The sequence below is a fragment of the Podarcis bocagei genome (assembly GCF_964188305.1).
Source record: "Podarcis bocagei genome assembly, chromosome: 1".
Taxonomy (NCBI): Eukaryota; Metazoa; Chordata; class Lepidosauria; order Squamata; family Lacertidae; genus Podarcis; species Podarcis bocagei.
The window spans coordinates 54251132-54266965 of NC_138125.1; the positions used below are offsets into that span (position 1 = coordinate 54251132).

General features: G+C 41.5%; 1 protein-coding gene across 8 annotated transcripts in view; it reads right to left on the reverse strand.

Moving 5' to 3' along the window:
• Positions 1 to 15834, reverse strand: part of TSPAN18 (tetraspanin 18) — a 168222-nt gene that overhangs the window by 25260 nt on the left and 127128 nt on the right. For 6 of the 8 annotated variants that reach the window (XM_081166598.1, XM_081166601.1, XM_081166595.1 and 3 more), the window contains 3 exons: positions 12163 to 12240; positions 3336 to 3428; positions 2037 to 2231 (listed from right to left, as the gene is read on the reverse strand). In XM_081166598.1, the coding sequence (XP_081022724.1) occupies positions 2037 to 2231; positions 3336 to 3398 (258 nt within the window). In that variant the 5' untranslated portion in view covers positions 3399 to 3428; positions 12163 to 12240. The remainder of the gene's footprint in view (positions 1 to 2036; positions 2232 to 3335; positions 3429 to 12162; positions 12241 to 15834) is intronic. The other 2 variants (XM_081166602.1, XM_081166600.1) reach the window with 1 other exon arrangement.

Below are 15834 nucleotides of genomic sequence, written 5' to 3' on the forward strand. Positions count from 1 at the left end.
TTGAACTTCCTGAAGAAATATGAAAATCTCGCCAGGCCAATATTTCCACAAGTCACACACTAAATCGCTTTGCATAGTGAATTCTTTCCCATCACTCCCTCTTTGGAAGAAACCTCCATTTGGGAAGTCCTTGTTCCTAGGGGGAAACTCTTACATAACTTTTTCCATCCCATTTTATACCGAATAAAATGACGTACCAAATGAAAAGTTTAGCCATTACGCACACCCTCAGGTATATAGGATAACAGGCAAATTGAAGGGTGGCTGGGTGTGGAACTAGGATAACGTTGCAGCTTTCCACTTCAGTCACAGGCTTCCTTTCATTATGTATGGCATCTCTATAATGTACATTATAATGAAACCCAAATCTACTTGACCCAGATGGTGTGCACACATGCGCACATGCACACATCCACACCTTTAGGTTTTTCTTTCCACATGTACCCAAATGTGATATGGCAAACCTTGTGGGCCACAGTCACACTTGAATTTTGTGCATTAAGGACTTCTTAGAAACTAATTGATTACTTTTTTGGAGTTCACTTGCAGCTTGAAGAAGGCTGACAAAGGGGGACTTCATACTCTTGACTCTAGGGCTGATTAAATAGTGCATGCTGATTAAATAGTGCATATATGGGAGAAATGGGGGTACAGATAAGGTATAAAGTTCTTATGGGAGCACTTGTGTATGCACGCTTGATGAAAATACAGGTGGTTTTATAGGGGTAAAATAGAGAGAATAGAGCTATCAGTGGTGACGTATTATCAGAGATCATTGAATCATACAATTGGAAGGCATTGGTCATCTAATTCAACCCCCTGCAATGTAGGAATATACAGGTAGCCCGTATGGGACCTTGCCATAATCAGCCCCACGCTCTAACCAACTGGGCTAGATATTATGCCCCTGAACAGAAGTGGCTGGGAAGCATGAGTGAGATGTCTTGTAACTGGTTGGCCACTGTGAGAAGAGAATGCCAGAACAGACAGTCATTTGATCTGATCCAGCAGGGCTCTTTTTATGTCCTTTTGTCGTAAAGTACTTACAGGACCAGATGTAACAAGAAACTATGATTTCCCACTATATGAATGAGTTGCAGCAAAGTTTTATATCGTGTGCTTCTCATTGTCTCCTCCTTTGTAGCTGCAATGAGGAGATCAGATGTTTCTGCATCTACTCTTAAGCAAATCACAATTCCCTACTACATCTGGGAACTGTAGCTTGTTAGAAGCCTGAACCATCCTATAGCACTATTCATAGCTGCAGGCACAATTTTCCCCTCCCAAATAACATTCAATATTTGAGATTAAATGTTATTTATCAGGCTACAATTGGACTCAAGGCAGCCCTGTTCAGGGAAGTTTTTAACGTGTGATATTTTATTGTATTTTTGGTTTTTATGGAAGCCGCCCAGAGTGGCTGGGGAGGCCCAGCCAGATGGGCGGGGTATAAATAATAAATTATTATTATTATTATTATATTCATATCTACTCAACGGGAGTTCTGCAATGTTTATTTTTTACTAGAATCCTCAAAACTGCTCATAACGATTAAAAATGCAATTGAAACATTTAAAACCCTACACTTAAAAACAAACCAAAAGTAAATAAAACAAACAAACAAAAATTAAGCACACTACAGATCTCTTTACCTTTTCCTGCTATTTTGTCACCTTCTTCAGAGTTTTAATTTGAAATGGCTTGCACACAAAGTTAACCTAAAAGATCTACCTATGTAGGTAGCAAAATGGCAACTAGCTCTCCATGCTCAAAATATCTGCATGTTCTTCTTGTTTATTTTCAAGTAGTTATGATTATTACTTATAAGTGATCGCAAAAAGCAATTCATTAGCTGTACAGCAGAACTTGCATGCAGATTAGGATGAAATGCCTTTAGTTGTCAACTGTGCAAAAACTGCAGTTTGCAAACAATTGGATGTGCAAAACAATCTGTACCGGTATTACCTAATCAGCTATCCATACGGCGCAGGCAGATACAAAAGAAAACCACATATGAAAGAGCCAACAGTACTTACAAAGAGAAGGAGGCATTTGTTCTCGCGGATGGCTCCACAGCAGCCAAGGAACCCCAGCAGGAAGAGCATTGCTCCCATCGCCAGCATGATGTATGCCCCCGTGAAAAGCAGAGGATTACTAGCCACTATCTCTCGGAATCCTGTGGGATCCACTATGACCCATATTCCAACTCCCAGTAGAGATGTGCCACCCAGCTGCCAAAAAGGGAAATATTTCAGATAAAGACATTCAATTCCTTTCTAGATTCTCTCCAGTGAGTTCATCCCCAGCTAAGAGATCTAACCAACACAATAGCTGCATGACTAAGCTAGCTTTCTGCCATGCAAGCTTACTTTTTTCACAGTGTGCATTTCCTACAATTTCCCCCACCAACACACACACACACTTTTCATTATCTGGGCTATTTATAGCAAGGAAGCGCCCATTTTTTCTTTATAGCTCAGCTCTTCCTGTGTAGTTATTTCCTGTGTAGAATCCATGGAAGAAGCAATAGGACAACCTCAGGGACATCAGAGACATAGGCCCCATCTTTGTAAAGCTTTCATTCATTTTCAGATATAAAAAGGGGCTTGGTAGGGCTGCTAGATTGTCCCCTACCTGTATAATACATTCTTTATCCCATGTTATTAAATCTTACAAAATAAGCTTCCCCTGCCCGCCAAAATGATTCACCTGTACTATACAAACTGTACAGATACACAATATATTATTATTATTCTAGGTGTGTTTCCAGAGGTGCGTTCTTCAGCAAAAAACACAACCATCACAGGAAGCTGAACTTCAGCAATTTTCTTCGTAGCATGAAACTTTTGACACCATATGACACTGGCTTATTGTTACTATTGCTATGTTGACCATTCTAATAGTGCTAGTTAGTTTGGCTTAGAAATGATCAACAAAAGGGTTAGCATGCTCTTTATGCAACTTTATGGTTGTTGGAAGAAGAAGTTCTAAGACACAATGCAATTATATTCCATACTTTAATAAACTATACGGTGCCAATTTAGCCAGTGATTGGATAAATGCTTGAAAATCTGGTCTTGAGATCTGTTCACAGGTCTTACTAATTGTTAGAAGAACAGTATCCATTCCCCTTATCAGTGATACCAAGCCATGGGGATGTTAAGTGTCCTGGCAGCTTATGATGAGAGGTGTTACATATGTTTCAGATGCTGTTATATATGAAACTGAAGGGCAATTCTGTATTGAAGAAAGTCTATCACAGTATAGCCAGCACTGACCTCGCAAGCAGAGATATGAAAGACGTGGTATGTGACGGAAAATCCAAGGATACTTACAAATATGAAGAAATTGAAGACAAACATCAGATACTTCATGCAGCTCAAACAATCTCCTTCCATGGTTGTACAGGCTACACAATCCAATTAATCCTGCAAAACACCAACAACCCTTTAGCACTCCCTTCACTCGTCGATGTAGCCTTTCTGGTATCTTTCTTTCAAGCCCCTGTGGAATTCATTACACAGCAAGTACGAATTTCATATCTCAATGAGGTAGGATAACATAGGTTAATAGGCAGTAATGATCACCTCCAACTGCCATCCCATTTTCTCCCTCGTGCGTCAGGACATGGAATGAAAGGTTAATGAGAAAAGGCTAAATGACTCACCATCTTGTTCCAAAGTTAAAAACCGAAGATTCATTATTTCATGAATTATAAAGCTCTCCAGAAATCTCTAAGCACTATGCAAAGCTGCATATGTGTAGTGAAACAAATCAGAATTGTACAGAAGAGTTAGGCTAACTTTGTCCTGACAGATGGGACACTATTCCAGTATTCTCCTTAAGTTCTCTTTGCTGAAATGTTGCTGGTTCAGTTTTTGGTTCAGTCTTAGGCACAGAACAGCAAAGAAGGAGCAATGACTAAACTCAGTAAATGGCTTTCTGTCATGCTTCTATCCCTGATTATCACCTTAAGTTTAGCATAATGTATACATGCTTTACACCCAAATACTGTGCAGGGAATGAAAACAGATTAGGATATATCTGAGGAACAACAGTAAAATTTGGACGGTCTGGCAAGGAATAGTCAAGCATACAAGCTCACACAGATGCTACCCTGTGACCTGCAATCTAACGTCTCTCTCCTATTCTTATACAGTTAATTGGTTGAGGAGAAAGTTCAATCTTTAGTTAGTACTGGCAGCCTCATACTTGGCGTTGTTCGGGAATTCTAAGAAACTTTTTTTCTTCTTTTTGCATTTGAAAGGTTCAGTTTGCCACCTTGATTCAAAATGGCATCCAATTTTATCCAAACACTTGCTCATTGATCTCAGGAACCATCATGCAAAATTTGCTTATGATACCTTAAGAGTCGTCCAAATGCATAGCCAATGGACAAATTTCCAAAATATAATAATAATAATAATAATAATAATAATAATAATAATAATAATAATATTTATATCCCGCCCTCCCCAGCCGAAGCTGGGCTCAGGGCGGCTAACAACAATAAAACAGTACAACAGTACAACACAACACTCTAAAATCATTCATTATAAAATTAATTCAAATCAAACCACTGGCAACGATTGGGCCACAGCTCCGCAAAGATTGCCGAAGGAGGGAGTCAGGCTGTGCCCTGGCCAAAGGCCTGGTGGAACAGCTCTGTCTGGCAGGCCCTGCGGAAAGATGTCAAATCCCGCAGGGCCCTAGTCTCTTGTGACAGAGTGTTCCACCAGATTGGGGCCACAGCCGAAAAAGCCCTGGCTCTAGTTGAGGCCAGCCTAACTTCTCTGTGGCCTGGGACCTTCAAGATGTTTTTATTTGAAGACCGTAAGTTTCTCTGTGGGACATACCAGGAGAGGTGGTCCCGTAGGTACGAGGGTCCTAGGCCGTATAGGGCTTTAAAGGTTAAAACAAGCACCTTAAACCTGATCCTGTACTCCACCGGGAGCCAGTGCAGCTGGTATAGCACCGGGTGAATGTGATCTCGCAGCGAGGATCCTGTAAGGAGTCTTGCTGCAGCATTCTGCACCCGCTGGAGTTTCTGGGTCAGTCTCAAGGGCAGCCCCACGTAGAGCGAGTTACAATAATCCAGTCTGGAGGTGACCATCACATAGATCACAGTGGCTAGGTCAGGGCAAGAGAGGTAAGGAGCCAACTGCTTAGCTTGGCGGAGATGAAAAAATGCCGCCTTTGTTATAGCTGTAATCTGTGCCTCCATGGAAAGGGAGGTGTTGAAGATTACACCCAAGCTCTTAACGGACGGTGCTGGCACTAATTGCGCCCCCGCAAGAGATGGGAGTTGCCCCCCCAATCCCATATTGTCCCGTCCCAGCCACAGGACCTCTGTCTTCGAAGGATTTAGCTTCAACCAGCTCCCACGTAACCATCCAGCCACAGCTTCCAAACATCTGGTCAGTGTGTCTGGGGCCGAGTCAGGATGGCCATCCATCAGCAGATAGAGTTGGGTGTCATCAGCATACTGATGGCAGCCCAGCCCAAAACTCCAGACAAGCTGGGCGAGGGGGCGCATAAAGATGTTGAAAAGCATCGGGGAGAGTATCGCACCCTGAGGTACTCCACACACCAAGGAGTGGCGCGATGACAAATTCCCCCCAAGCGCCACCCTCTGTCCCTGACCAGAGAGAAACGAGCGCAGCCATTGAAGGACTGTGCCCTGGATCCCCCCGTCGGCAAGGCGGTGGTCCAGGAGTTTGTGATCGACCATGTCAAAAGCTGCTGACAGATTTAGAAGAATCAGCAGCCCCAACCCGCCTTGATCCAGCTGTCTATGAAGTTCATCTGTTAGGGCAACCAGAGCCGTCTCGGTCCCATGACCAGCGCGGAAGCCAGACTGGAATGGATCCAGAGCCGATGTTTCATCCAGAAACCCACCAAGCTGTTCAGCAACCGCTCTCTCAGTCACCTTACCCAGGAACGGAAGATTCGAAACCAGGCGGTAATTGGTTAGATCTAAGGGATCTAATGATGTTTTCTTTAAAAGCGGGCGCACCACTGCCTCCTTCAGTTCCCCTGGGAATGTCCCCGTGCCAAGGGACAAATTGATGATATCCCCTAGGGGGATATGTAGCAGATCATAATGCAACATTCTACGGTGTTATGAGAGAAGTGTGTAGATTCGTCTACATGAACAAATGCTGAGAAACTACCACATGTTCTTCCTCTGGCACCTAAAATCAGTCTCTACCAACTTACAAAACACCTAGGAAGGAATAGTGCCCACCTAAAGAACGACAATCTAAAACCTGATTTTAATAGAAAGCTTCCTGCTCACTCCAAGCAAAAAGGTACGTTAGAGTGTAACTTCCCATTTACATTCCTTGGGATGACCAATACTGGGGGGAAATTGATAACCTAAAAATTGATACCCCTGGGCTAGGGGTGGAAATCCTTGCATATGTATTAGTTCAATGTACATGGAACCATTTAAAACAGCTACAGCTATTTGCCAGATTTATACCTAACAGCCATTTTCCAAAGTGTCAAAGAATGTAATAAATTCTAACTTACAACCGTGTAAGATAAACTAGTGCTGTATTCCCATATTACAGATGGCAGGGGAGATGGTAAGCTTGCCTAAGGCCAGCTAATGAACAGGCAATTGAATTGACATTTGAACAAAGGACTCCCAAGTTCTAACTAATAATTCTGATTCTTAACCACCACAGCACAGCAGCTTTCTGAGAGCAGCATGATAGCATCAGCAGCAGATGATGCGGGGCTTTTTAAAACATTGTTTTATTTAAAAAGCAATTCTTTAAGACCTAAAGTGTTGTGAAATATTCCAAATGTGCAAGACCAGAAAAGTCTAGAAAGCCTGCAAATTGGAATGTAACACAATTTGATTCCATCACACTGGTGCTATGTGATCTGCACTGGTTGTCAATTAGTTTCCTGGCTCAAGTCAAGGCGCTGGTGTTAACCTTTAAAACAACTTACTGGCTTGGCACCAGGGTACCCTAATGACTTTCTTTTTCTGTATGTTCCTCTCTGCATGCTCCACCCATTATCTGAGGCCCTGCTGGGACTAGGGCTTTTTCTGTTCTGGTACCCACCCTATCAAATACCTTGTTAAGTGAAGTGAGTCAGGTGGTTCATAAAGATGTGGCTCTTTAAAATGCTCTTTGGATGACTATTATTTTTGCTAGCTTAGCTTTGCATTTATTTTTATTGCTGTTTGGTACCATTCTATGTTCTTAGTTCTATTTTGATTTTGTGAGTGGGCTTAATTGGGGGAGTGTTCTGCTGTATATTGTTTTGCTTCTGATTTGTTAGCCATTCTTACTTTCTATGGAAAATTAGGTGGGATAGAACGGTACTCTAAAGCACACATTTGCAACTAGGGAAACTCTTTTTCATGTGCTCATTCTATGTGAAATGAGAACCTCTACAGCAAGAAGAGGGGTTTTTACTGCAATTATCCCAAGGTAATTGATAAGACACCCAAATAAGGTTCAAATCTTCACAATTCTTGTTGTTGTTTTTTAAAAAAACAAAGCTTGTCCCTTCCATGTGGTTTTGTAGTGTTCCTCATCTTCAGCATTATGTCTTTTTTGTTAAGAGGTTGTTATTTAAAGCTGTTGTTGTTTAGTCATTTTGTCGTATCCGACTCTTCATGACCCCATGGATCAGAGCACGCCAGGCACTCCTGTCTTCCACTGCCTCCCGCAGTTTGGTCAGACTCATGTTTGTAGCTTCGAGAACACTGTCCAACCATCTGGTCCTCTGTCGTCCCCTTCTCCTTGTGCCCTCCATCTTTCCCAACATCAGGGTCTTTTCCAGGGAGTCTTCTCTTCTCATGAGGTGGCCAAATTATTGGAGCCTCAGCTTCACAATCTGTCCTTCCAGTGAGCACTCAGGGCTGATTTCCTTCAGAATGGATACGTTTGATCTTCTTGCAGTCCATGGGACTCTCAAGAGTCTCCTCCAGCACCATAATTCAAAAGCATCAATTCTTCGGCGATCAGCCTTCTTGATTGTCCAGCTCTCACTTCCATACATCACTACTGGGAAAACCGTGGCTTTAACTATACGTACCTTTGTTGGCAAGGTGGTGTCTCTGCTTTTTAAGATGCTGTCTAGGTTTGCCATCGCCTTTCTCCCAAGGAGCAGGCGTCTTTTAATTTCGTGACTGCTGTCACCATCTGCAGTGATCATGGAGCCCAAGAAAGTAAAATCTCTTATTTAAAGCTACTTTTTGCTTTTGTTTTGTTGGAAGATTTGGAAAGATGGGACATCAATTTATAAACAAAACAAAAAACAAGTGTCCATTGGGCTTGGTAAAGTGTGCCCAAATCTGGAAAAGTGGCTCTCGGGCACTCCAGCTCTTTGTAACTCCAAAATTTTGCATGTTGTGATAGAAAAATACATCCAATCCTGCTAAAAGCAAATAAACAAATTGTCTAAGGGGTTGCAGAGAATTTTTCACAGGCTGAGTGATAAATCCTTTCCTTTCACTCTCGTTATTTTTCCTAATCCAAAGAATTTGGAGCTGCTGTATATCAGCACCACAGCTCTTCCCAGTGTGACCATGGTAACTGATCTGCTTTAGTTATGCTTCTTGATGAAGCCTTTGGCAGGCAGAAGTGCTCACTGCATGGGAAGAAGCACAGTGGTGGGTAGGTGGAGGAAGCCACAGGTAAACAGTTACAGCTCCACAGAGTATTCTGTTTGATGCACAGCATCTAGCTAGTTTGAAAATTAGACTTGACCCTTGTGTGTTTGTGTGCATGCATTGGGGGTTGGGAGGGGTAAGAAACAGAGCAGGGAGAGACCAGGGATTTTGGAAGCAGACAGGTGAACACAGCACCACAGCTGCTCACAAACACAAACACCCTTTTCCCATTCCAGAAAGAATATGTCTTTGCTGGGAAGAAAGTGGCAGGGAGCCACGAATTGTGTTGGACTCTGCATGCTGTAGGGGAAAAGACAGTGATACTTCTTTGCTACACTAGAGAATTTTTTTACTACACGCATTACGGAAATCCACCTTGACTGCATGTGGAAAAACAACAAAGGGTTGTTTTTTATGGAGAGCAAACTATTCCTTGTGTGTGAAGGCTTCAGGGACAAGCAAGAGGAATGGAGACAGATGCTGCTGTATGTCTCCACTCTCACAAGCCTCAAGAGCATCCTTTGTGACTCCCAATAGAATGGGTCATCATTATAGACTTGGAGGAACAGAAGCTTTAATAAAGTGTTGAGAGAATGAAGCCGGAAGTATTTTCAAGAACCATGGGGAGAGGGGGAAAGTGAGAGAACGCTGACGTTTAGGAATGCACTGTTAAAGCCAACAGACTGAAGAGGCACCCACTACAACACTGTGAAGAGACATTCCTCATTTCCAATGTTCAGGATTGAGAGCCTCCTACAAGATCATGCATTCTGCAACATGCTTTGATTAATCAAAAACAAAAAACCCATTGTAGCTTTTTACTTAATATGTACATATGTTTACATTTAATTAAACTAATAATTAATTGATTAATTCTTTAATAAGGCAGCCCCATCAAAATTGCTTTACCTCAGATGATACTGGATTATATTTCCCACCATCCCCAACTATTGGCCATGCTGACTGGGGCTGATGGGAACTGTGGTTCAACAACATCTGAGGAACCAAGGTTGGGTAAAGGCTGTTTTGAATAATGTATACAGAAACTGCAGTGAATGTGGTTGTGCAAGCAATAGCTGTTAAGCAATTTTGCCGCCTAGAATCCTACAAGCAGGGCATGAAACCAATAGTCTTCTCCCGCTGTTGTTTCACAGCACAATCTAGTATTCAGAGGCATGCCAGTAGCCATCCAAGTTTGTGATTTCTGTTGATGCCAATAAAATCTTTGTTGTTGTTGTTATTATTTTAACCTAAAGTCAATTTGAAATCAACCGTAATCTTTATAGAACCTAATATGAAATGTTGGGGAGATGGAGAGCTTAGTTTGAAGCAGAACATCGTTACAGTAGGCATGAAGGAAAGCTGGTGGAAAGAAGAGAACCAAAGGGATATGGCTCTTTCTGACTGTATCTGATAAAGTGGGTTTTAGACCAATGCTTATGCCACAATAAGTAGAATTTAACTTGCCACAAAACTCTTTTGTTGTTTTTGCTGCAGCAGATTAAATATTTCCCAGAGGTGGAACTGTGTTACTCAGACTTGTGAGGACCACTGAGATTCACTAAACCAGGAAGTTGCCTAAGGCATCCAAACTGTTTGCTGACAGAGCTATGACAGGTGGATGTTTTCCAGTTTGCCTAAAGCATCAGGCCCCCAAGAGCTGGCGCTGCTTTTTGGTTCTCAGTAAGCTGCCACAGGAGGGTCTCAGATCCACCTGGCTTTACACAGGGAACAGTTCTGCAAACAAAGATTGCAGCCAAACCTTACACTGCTATGAAATAAAAGGTAAAAATGATCTACTGTATTTCCCCCTCATTAAACAACGATGGTATTTTGCGAAGGTTCAGTAAGCAGCAGCGATACAAAGGTCCTATAGATTTACCGAAGCAGACATAGGAAATCTTCTCCATGACAAGATGCCAAAATAATGTATACATGTTTCAAGGGATAAGTATTGAGGTTTTCATATTTGTGCAAACCGACAATGTGCAAGGGCTGTGTACTCCTTTCTCTCTCCTTTACCCACACCCAGGCCCCTCTTAACTTTTCAAATCAGTTATTAAATCTCTGAGTTAATTGCTATAAAGCTAAGTCATCAATATGCTTTACATAGATTGATTCAAGCTAATTAGGGAGAGCATAAATGGTAAAATTGGTATTCATAGTTCAGGTCCAGCTAGTCTAGTTGCTGGACCTGAACTATGGTAATGTTTCTCACCACATGACCAGGCTCATGTGATCGCTACACCACCACTCCTTTGCCTAGGCAAAGCAAAACAGCTCTTTGCTTTAGCCTCCGCCCAACCCCCAACCCCCGAGGATCTATTATGTTTTCTGTACCTGTAGTTGCTGGATACTAATGAAAGTTGTGTTTTTCAGTAGAAAATAACTGAAGACTATGGCTTGATGTAACAATGGTCATTTGAATTAGACTGATTTTACATCAATTGAAGTGGGATCAAAGCATGCTTTCTTGTCCCTCCCAAAGTCAGGCAGTTAATTAGGTCTTCAGGGAGACAGATGGAGGCAATTCACACAAATTTTATTTGCAGAGCAGAAGCATCCTGCAAACCTAATCCCCAAATGTAATCAATTTGTAAGCAAACCTAATCCCCAAATGTAACCCACTTGCACCCTACCCTATTCCCATGATTCTAACTAGGCCTCTGTGGTTGTGCTTATGACATGTCATGAATGCAATACTCCAAATATTTTCTCCACTGCAGTTTAAGCTTTTTGGAGAAATTGGATATTGATGGGCCAGATACTTTGTTGAGTTCACACTGCACTAGGTGTAGGAGAAAGGGTCCCAGAGAGCAGTTTTGATCTCTGTGTCCACACTACCCATAGCTGCTACTGAATATAAAGACCAATTTAGATATTGTTCACCCCAACTTCATACAAGAATGTTATGACTTCTATTCTGCAGAAATTTACAGCAGGGGGGAAATGAAGAGGCTCCCTCTTTCAACATAGGAGCATGACATTCCTATGAAGACTATGCAAATGCAGCACAAGGTATGATGGAAAACATTTTCCTTCTTTATCATTATATCCGTTAGGTTAAAGTGGGCCTTAGGAGACATAACATGAAGTCTGATCATTTGATTCAGCAGGAAATTGTATTTCATCTACTTCACAGCAATGGTCTATGGTACAACATTAGGAAGGTATTGCTTCACGATTAAAGTCAAGTTTGTAAAAGCCAGATAGATGTGTGTTAGAATCATGAGACCTTCACCATTTCTCAGGCTGCTAATTCGGATGGCCCTTTGAGACTAGCATTCTTGGTTGAACAAAATTAACAAATTCCACATGGGGGGAGGGGACTTTCTAACCCACCACTGGATAACATGTTGATGACAGCAAAATGCTTGGAAAGCAACATATCTGTACACTGTTTTCCTCATAATGCTCCTGTAGGAATTATAGCTTTTGTGGGGATACTTGCTTAACGGGAAACAGTTCGCTTACTGTTAGGTGAGGAAATAAGAAAATACTCTTTGGCAATTCAAAACTCTCACCTATTCAGCTCTTGGAATGTTTCTTTTGACCTTTAATGTTTTATACGTCCCATGTATATTTTATTGGCCAAGCTTGTCCTATAAGAAAGAAATATTCAATTAATGCACAAGTCAATAAAACACAATCACATTAAATAAACCATTTATTAAAACACACCACCCTGATGAATACACTTAGTCTAATTGCATGCTTAATTTGGTGTACATTAGCACTAATGAAAAGCTTTTAGCACCCACTGAAGCATCCTATTCCTCATAACCCGGCTCATCAACCTTTGGGTTGGTTCACGTTCCTTCTGACATACATCCCAAGCCACATTTTGACATTTCGCAAGAACCTACCCATTTACTCGGAAATTGAAAGAGACATAAATAGCTTTACAAATACAAGTTGTAGTCTACCAGGAATTTGTGCTATGAACACACTATTCAAATGCTTGAGAACTTCATGTATCTGAAATGGGCTGTGCCAATAAATTGTAAAACATGCTAAATATTAGAAACTCTACATGTAGCAAACACTATAAAACAAGCACAATTCACCAGAAATGAATGGAAGCTATACAAGAATAGAGAAGCATATAATCATGCATGTTTTATAATAATTACATTTTCACTTTCGTTTGTCTCATCTAACCGACTATACTTACTGTAGTTTTCAACTAAATTTGCAAAACGTAAATTACTTAGGCATTGCTTGGAGTGGTTCCATTAATGACATAATCATAAAACTAATCATATACCAATTATTATTAATTTACCTTTTTACTATGTGATTGTTCTAAATCTGCACTGCTTGACTGCAAACAATCTATTAAGACAATTTGTGATCCTATCTCATTATGTCTGAAAACATCCACGTTTTTCTGTCCTAGATGCTTTATAAGTTTAAAACTATCTGGAAACCATGATTGGGTCCTATATCAGCATCTGAAAGGTTGATCTGTGGGATGGGGTGCAGGGAGGGGTAACAGAGACTGAATATTTGATGTTTGGATAAAAACCAATCACAGTTCCTATGTGTCCACACTCCCTCCTTTCAAGAACACTGGCTGTGTTGGCTTGTTTTAGGTTGAATTAATTTCTTAATATGCATTTTTGATGCTTCGTGAATAACAATTGATGTCAAAAGTCACTTCTCTGCCCGTTTTGTTCTTTTCTATAAAGCCGTATACCTATCTATAGCACAAAAATGTCGCTTCCCTCAATCCAGAATCATTCATACTCAATCCTCAACATGCTGCTTTCAATATAGACTGGTTTTAAATCCTGCTGCCCACCAATTTGGGTGTAGTTAAACTCTCCCCTTGATTAGGTTTCCACACCTTTTCCTCCTTGCACATGCCCCCAACAAACGAAGAAGTGTAATTGTGATCTCGGTATATGCCCACCAACATTATTTGTGTGGATACAACCCGGCCACCTCCCTCATTGCCCAGAACCACCTACATCTCTTTTCCTCCAATTTCAAATGGACACAGTATGGTGTACAGTGGTACCTCTGGATGCGAACAGGATCCGTTCCAGAGCCCTGTTCGCATCCTGAGTAGAGTGTAACCAGCGACTGCGGGTCGCGATTCGCCACTACTGCGCATGCGCGTGATGTCATTTTGAGCGTCTGCGCATGTGGCGAAACCCAGAAGTAACGCGCTCCTTTACTTCCAGGTCGCCGCGGAGTGTAACCTGAAAACGCTCAACCTGAAGCACATTTATCCTGAGGTATGACTGTACTGTATTGCAGAATGAATCTTTAAAGAGCTTTCCTTTATGGAAGTTTCTCAAGAATCACTTTTCAGAGGCAAAAAAATACAACAGGTGTAGAAAAAGTAGTACTCAAGTCTCCATGGATTCCAGAATAAAATATTCTGCATACACAGACCCAGTGTTAAGAAAAGTGGCAACAAAACAGCCAACGTGAAGTATATTGTAAAATGCTTCTCTAAAAAGACACTAACTTTAACAACAACCCTAGAAGGAGAATATTTCCTATTCAAGGGGTAAATGCAGACGGTACAAGCTATTTATGATATAGCATTGAAGGAAGTCATGCAGATAAAATAGAAAAACAAACCCGTCCTGACATTGGTCTTCTACAACTCCCATCAGTTGTAGTAGGGCTTGTTGAGGATTGCTAGGGCTTGTTAATGGCTTCAAGTTACAAGAAAGGAGATTCCAACTGAACAACAGGAAGAACTTTGTGATGGTAAGAGCTGTTCGACAGTGGAACACTCCCACAAGAGGCCGTCTGTCATGGATGCTTTAGTTGAGATTACTGCAGGGGGTTGGACTAGATGACCCTTGGGATCCCTTCCAATTCTATGATTCTAAGGAGATATTCTCAGTAAAGGAGTGGCCCACCTCACTAATCTCCTTTTGTTTACATACCAGTAACTCAAGACTTTAAGTTTCATTGTTTAATTGGCTGAATCAAGTTTCATTTACTGCAACATCACAAGCACAGAAAAAGGTGCTGTTTAAAAAATAGGTTAATTTTTTCCAGCAGAGATGTAACTGCTTCACATAAACCTACTATTAGGGATATAAAGAGACTGATAGGATTCTTGTTCCTGCTGTGTGAGAGAGAAAGTGCCTATAATTATATCGCTACCAGTACTCAGAGGTGCATGTGGGAGTGAAAAAAATGTTTTCTCTTAGCTCACAATATTTTGAAGGATTTACTGCACTTCTGAGAGGAAGAAACTTCAGTGCTGCACCAAGCAGCAGGTGCTGTGTCAGCTGAGGAGATGACAGGAATCATCTGATGATGGTGCACAAGATCAATTACTCTCTCTCTGAGGATCAAGCTGAGGAGAAACTTTTCCCAAAAGGATTGACTTCTTTTTAAACGAAGAACTATGATTTAGTCATTAAGGGGAACAAGAAAACGAACCAAACTACTTTTCCTAATTGTCAACTCTGTTGCTTTCCTTAATTACAATCTCAAGTGGAAACACAAGATGCTGCAGGAGATGGCAAGGTGATCAGGCCTCCCCCACAACTATTAACCCCAGTGACATTCCCTCTCTTGGCTCTGAACCAGCATTTGACCTCCTCTTACTCCTTCAGACCCTCTCTCAAGTTGTCTTTAAACCTAAATCCCCCAAACTACTTTTGTAATTACAGAAGCAGCTATTTGGTAACAACAACAACAACAACAACAACAACAACAACATCAATAAATATTTGACCTGCAATCCAAACACCAGCTGCTGACGGGTGGGGCTTTGTCACCTCCCTATTCACAGCCCTGGAGCTGGCAAAGAGACCCGGCCTGCTCTGTGTGTTATTCCATTGGCGGTGATTGGCAGAAGGCTGACTTGGCCAGTGGGTACCTGCACAATCCAACCTCACGCCTCCCAGCCTGGTGCAGGGGAGGGGTGTTGGTTTGCTGGGATCATTGGGTTGCAAAGCCTGTTTATCATGAATGCCTTTGGAAGGGTCCAAAGACAATCTTCAACCTCCCTTGTTCACTCTTTTAAAAATGTTGTCAGTATGTCTGACAATATAGCTACCTGCAATTTGGATCATAGCCAACTGATACCAACCAATTTAAATTGCATTTTTTAAAAAAGTGTGCATTTGAATTAACAAACACAAGTGTGAAGGAACTGAGGCTTTTGCCTGTTTCTGTGCGACGACTCTTTGGCTCTAGGTATTGGCCTTGTCTTTGAA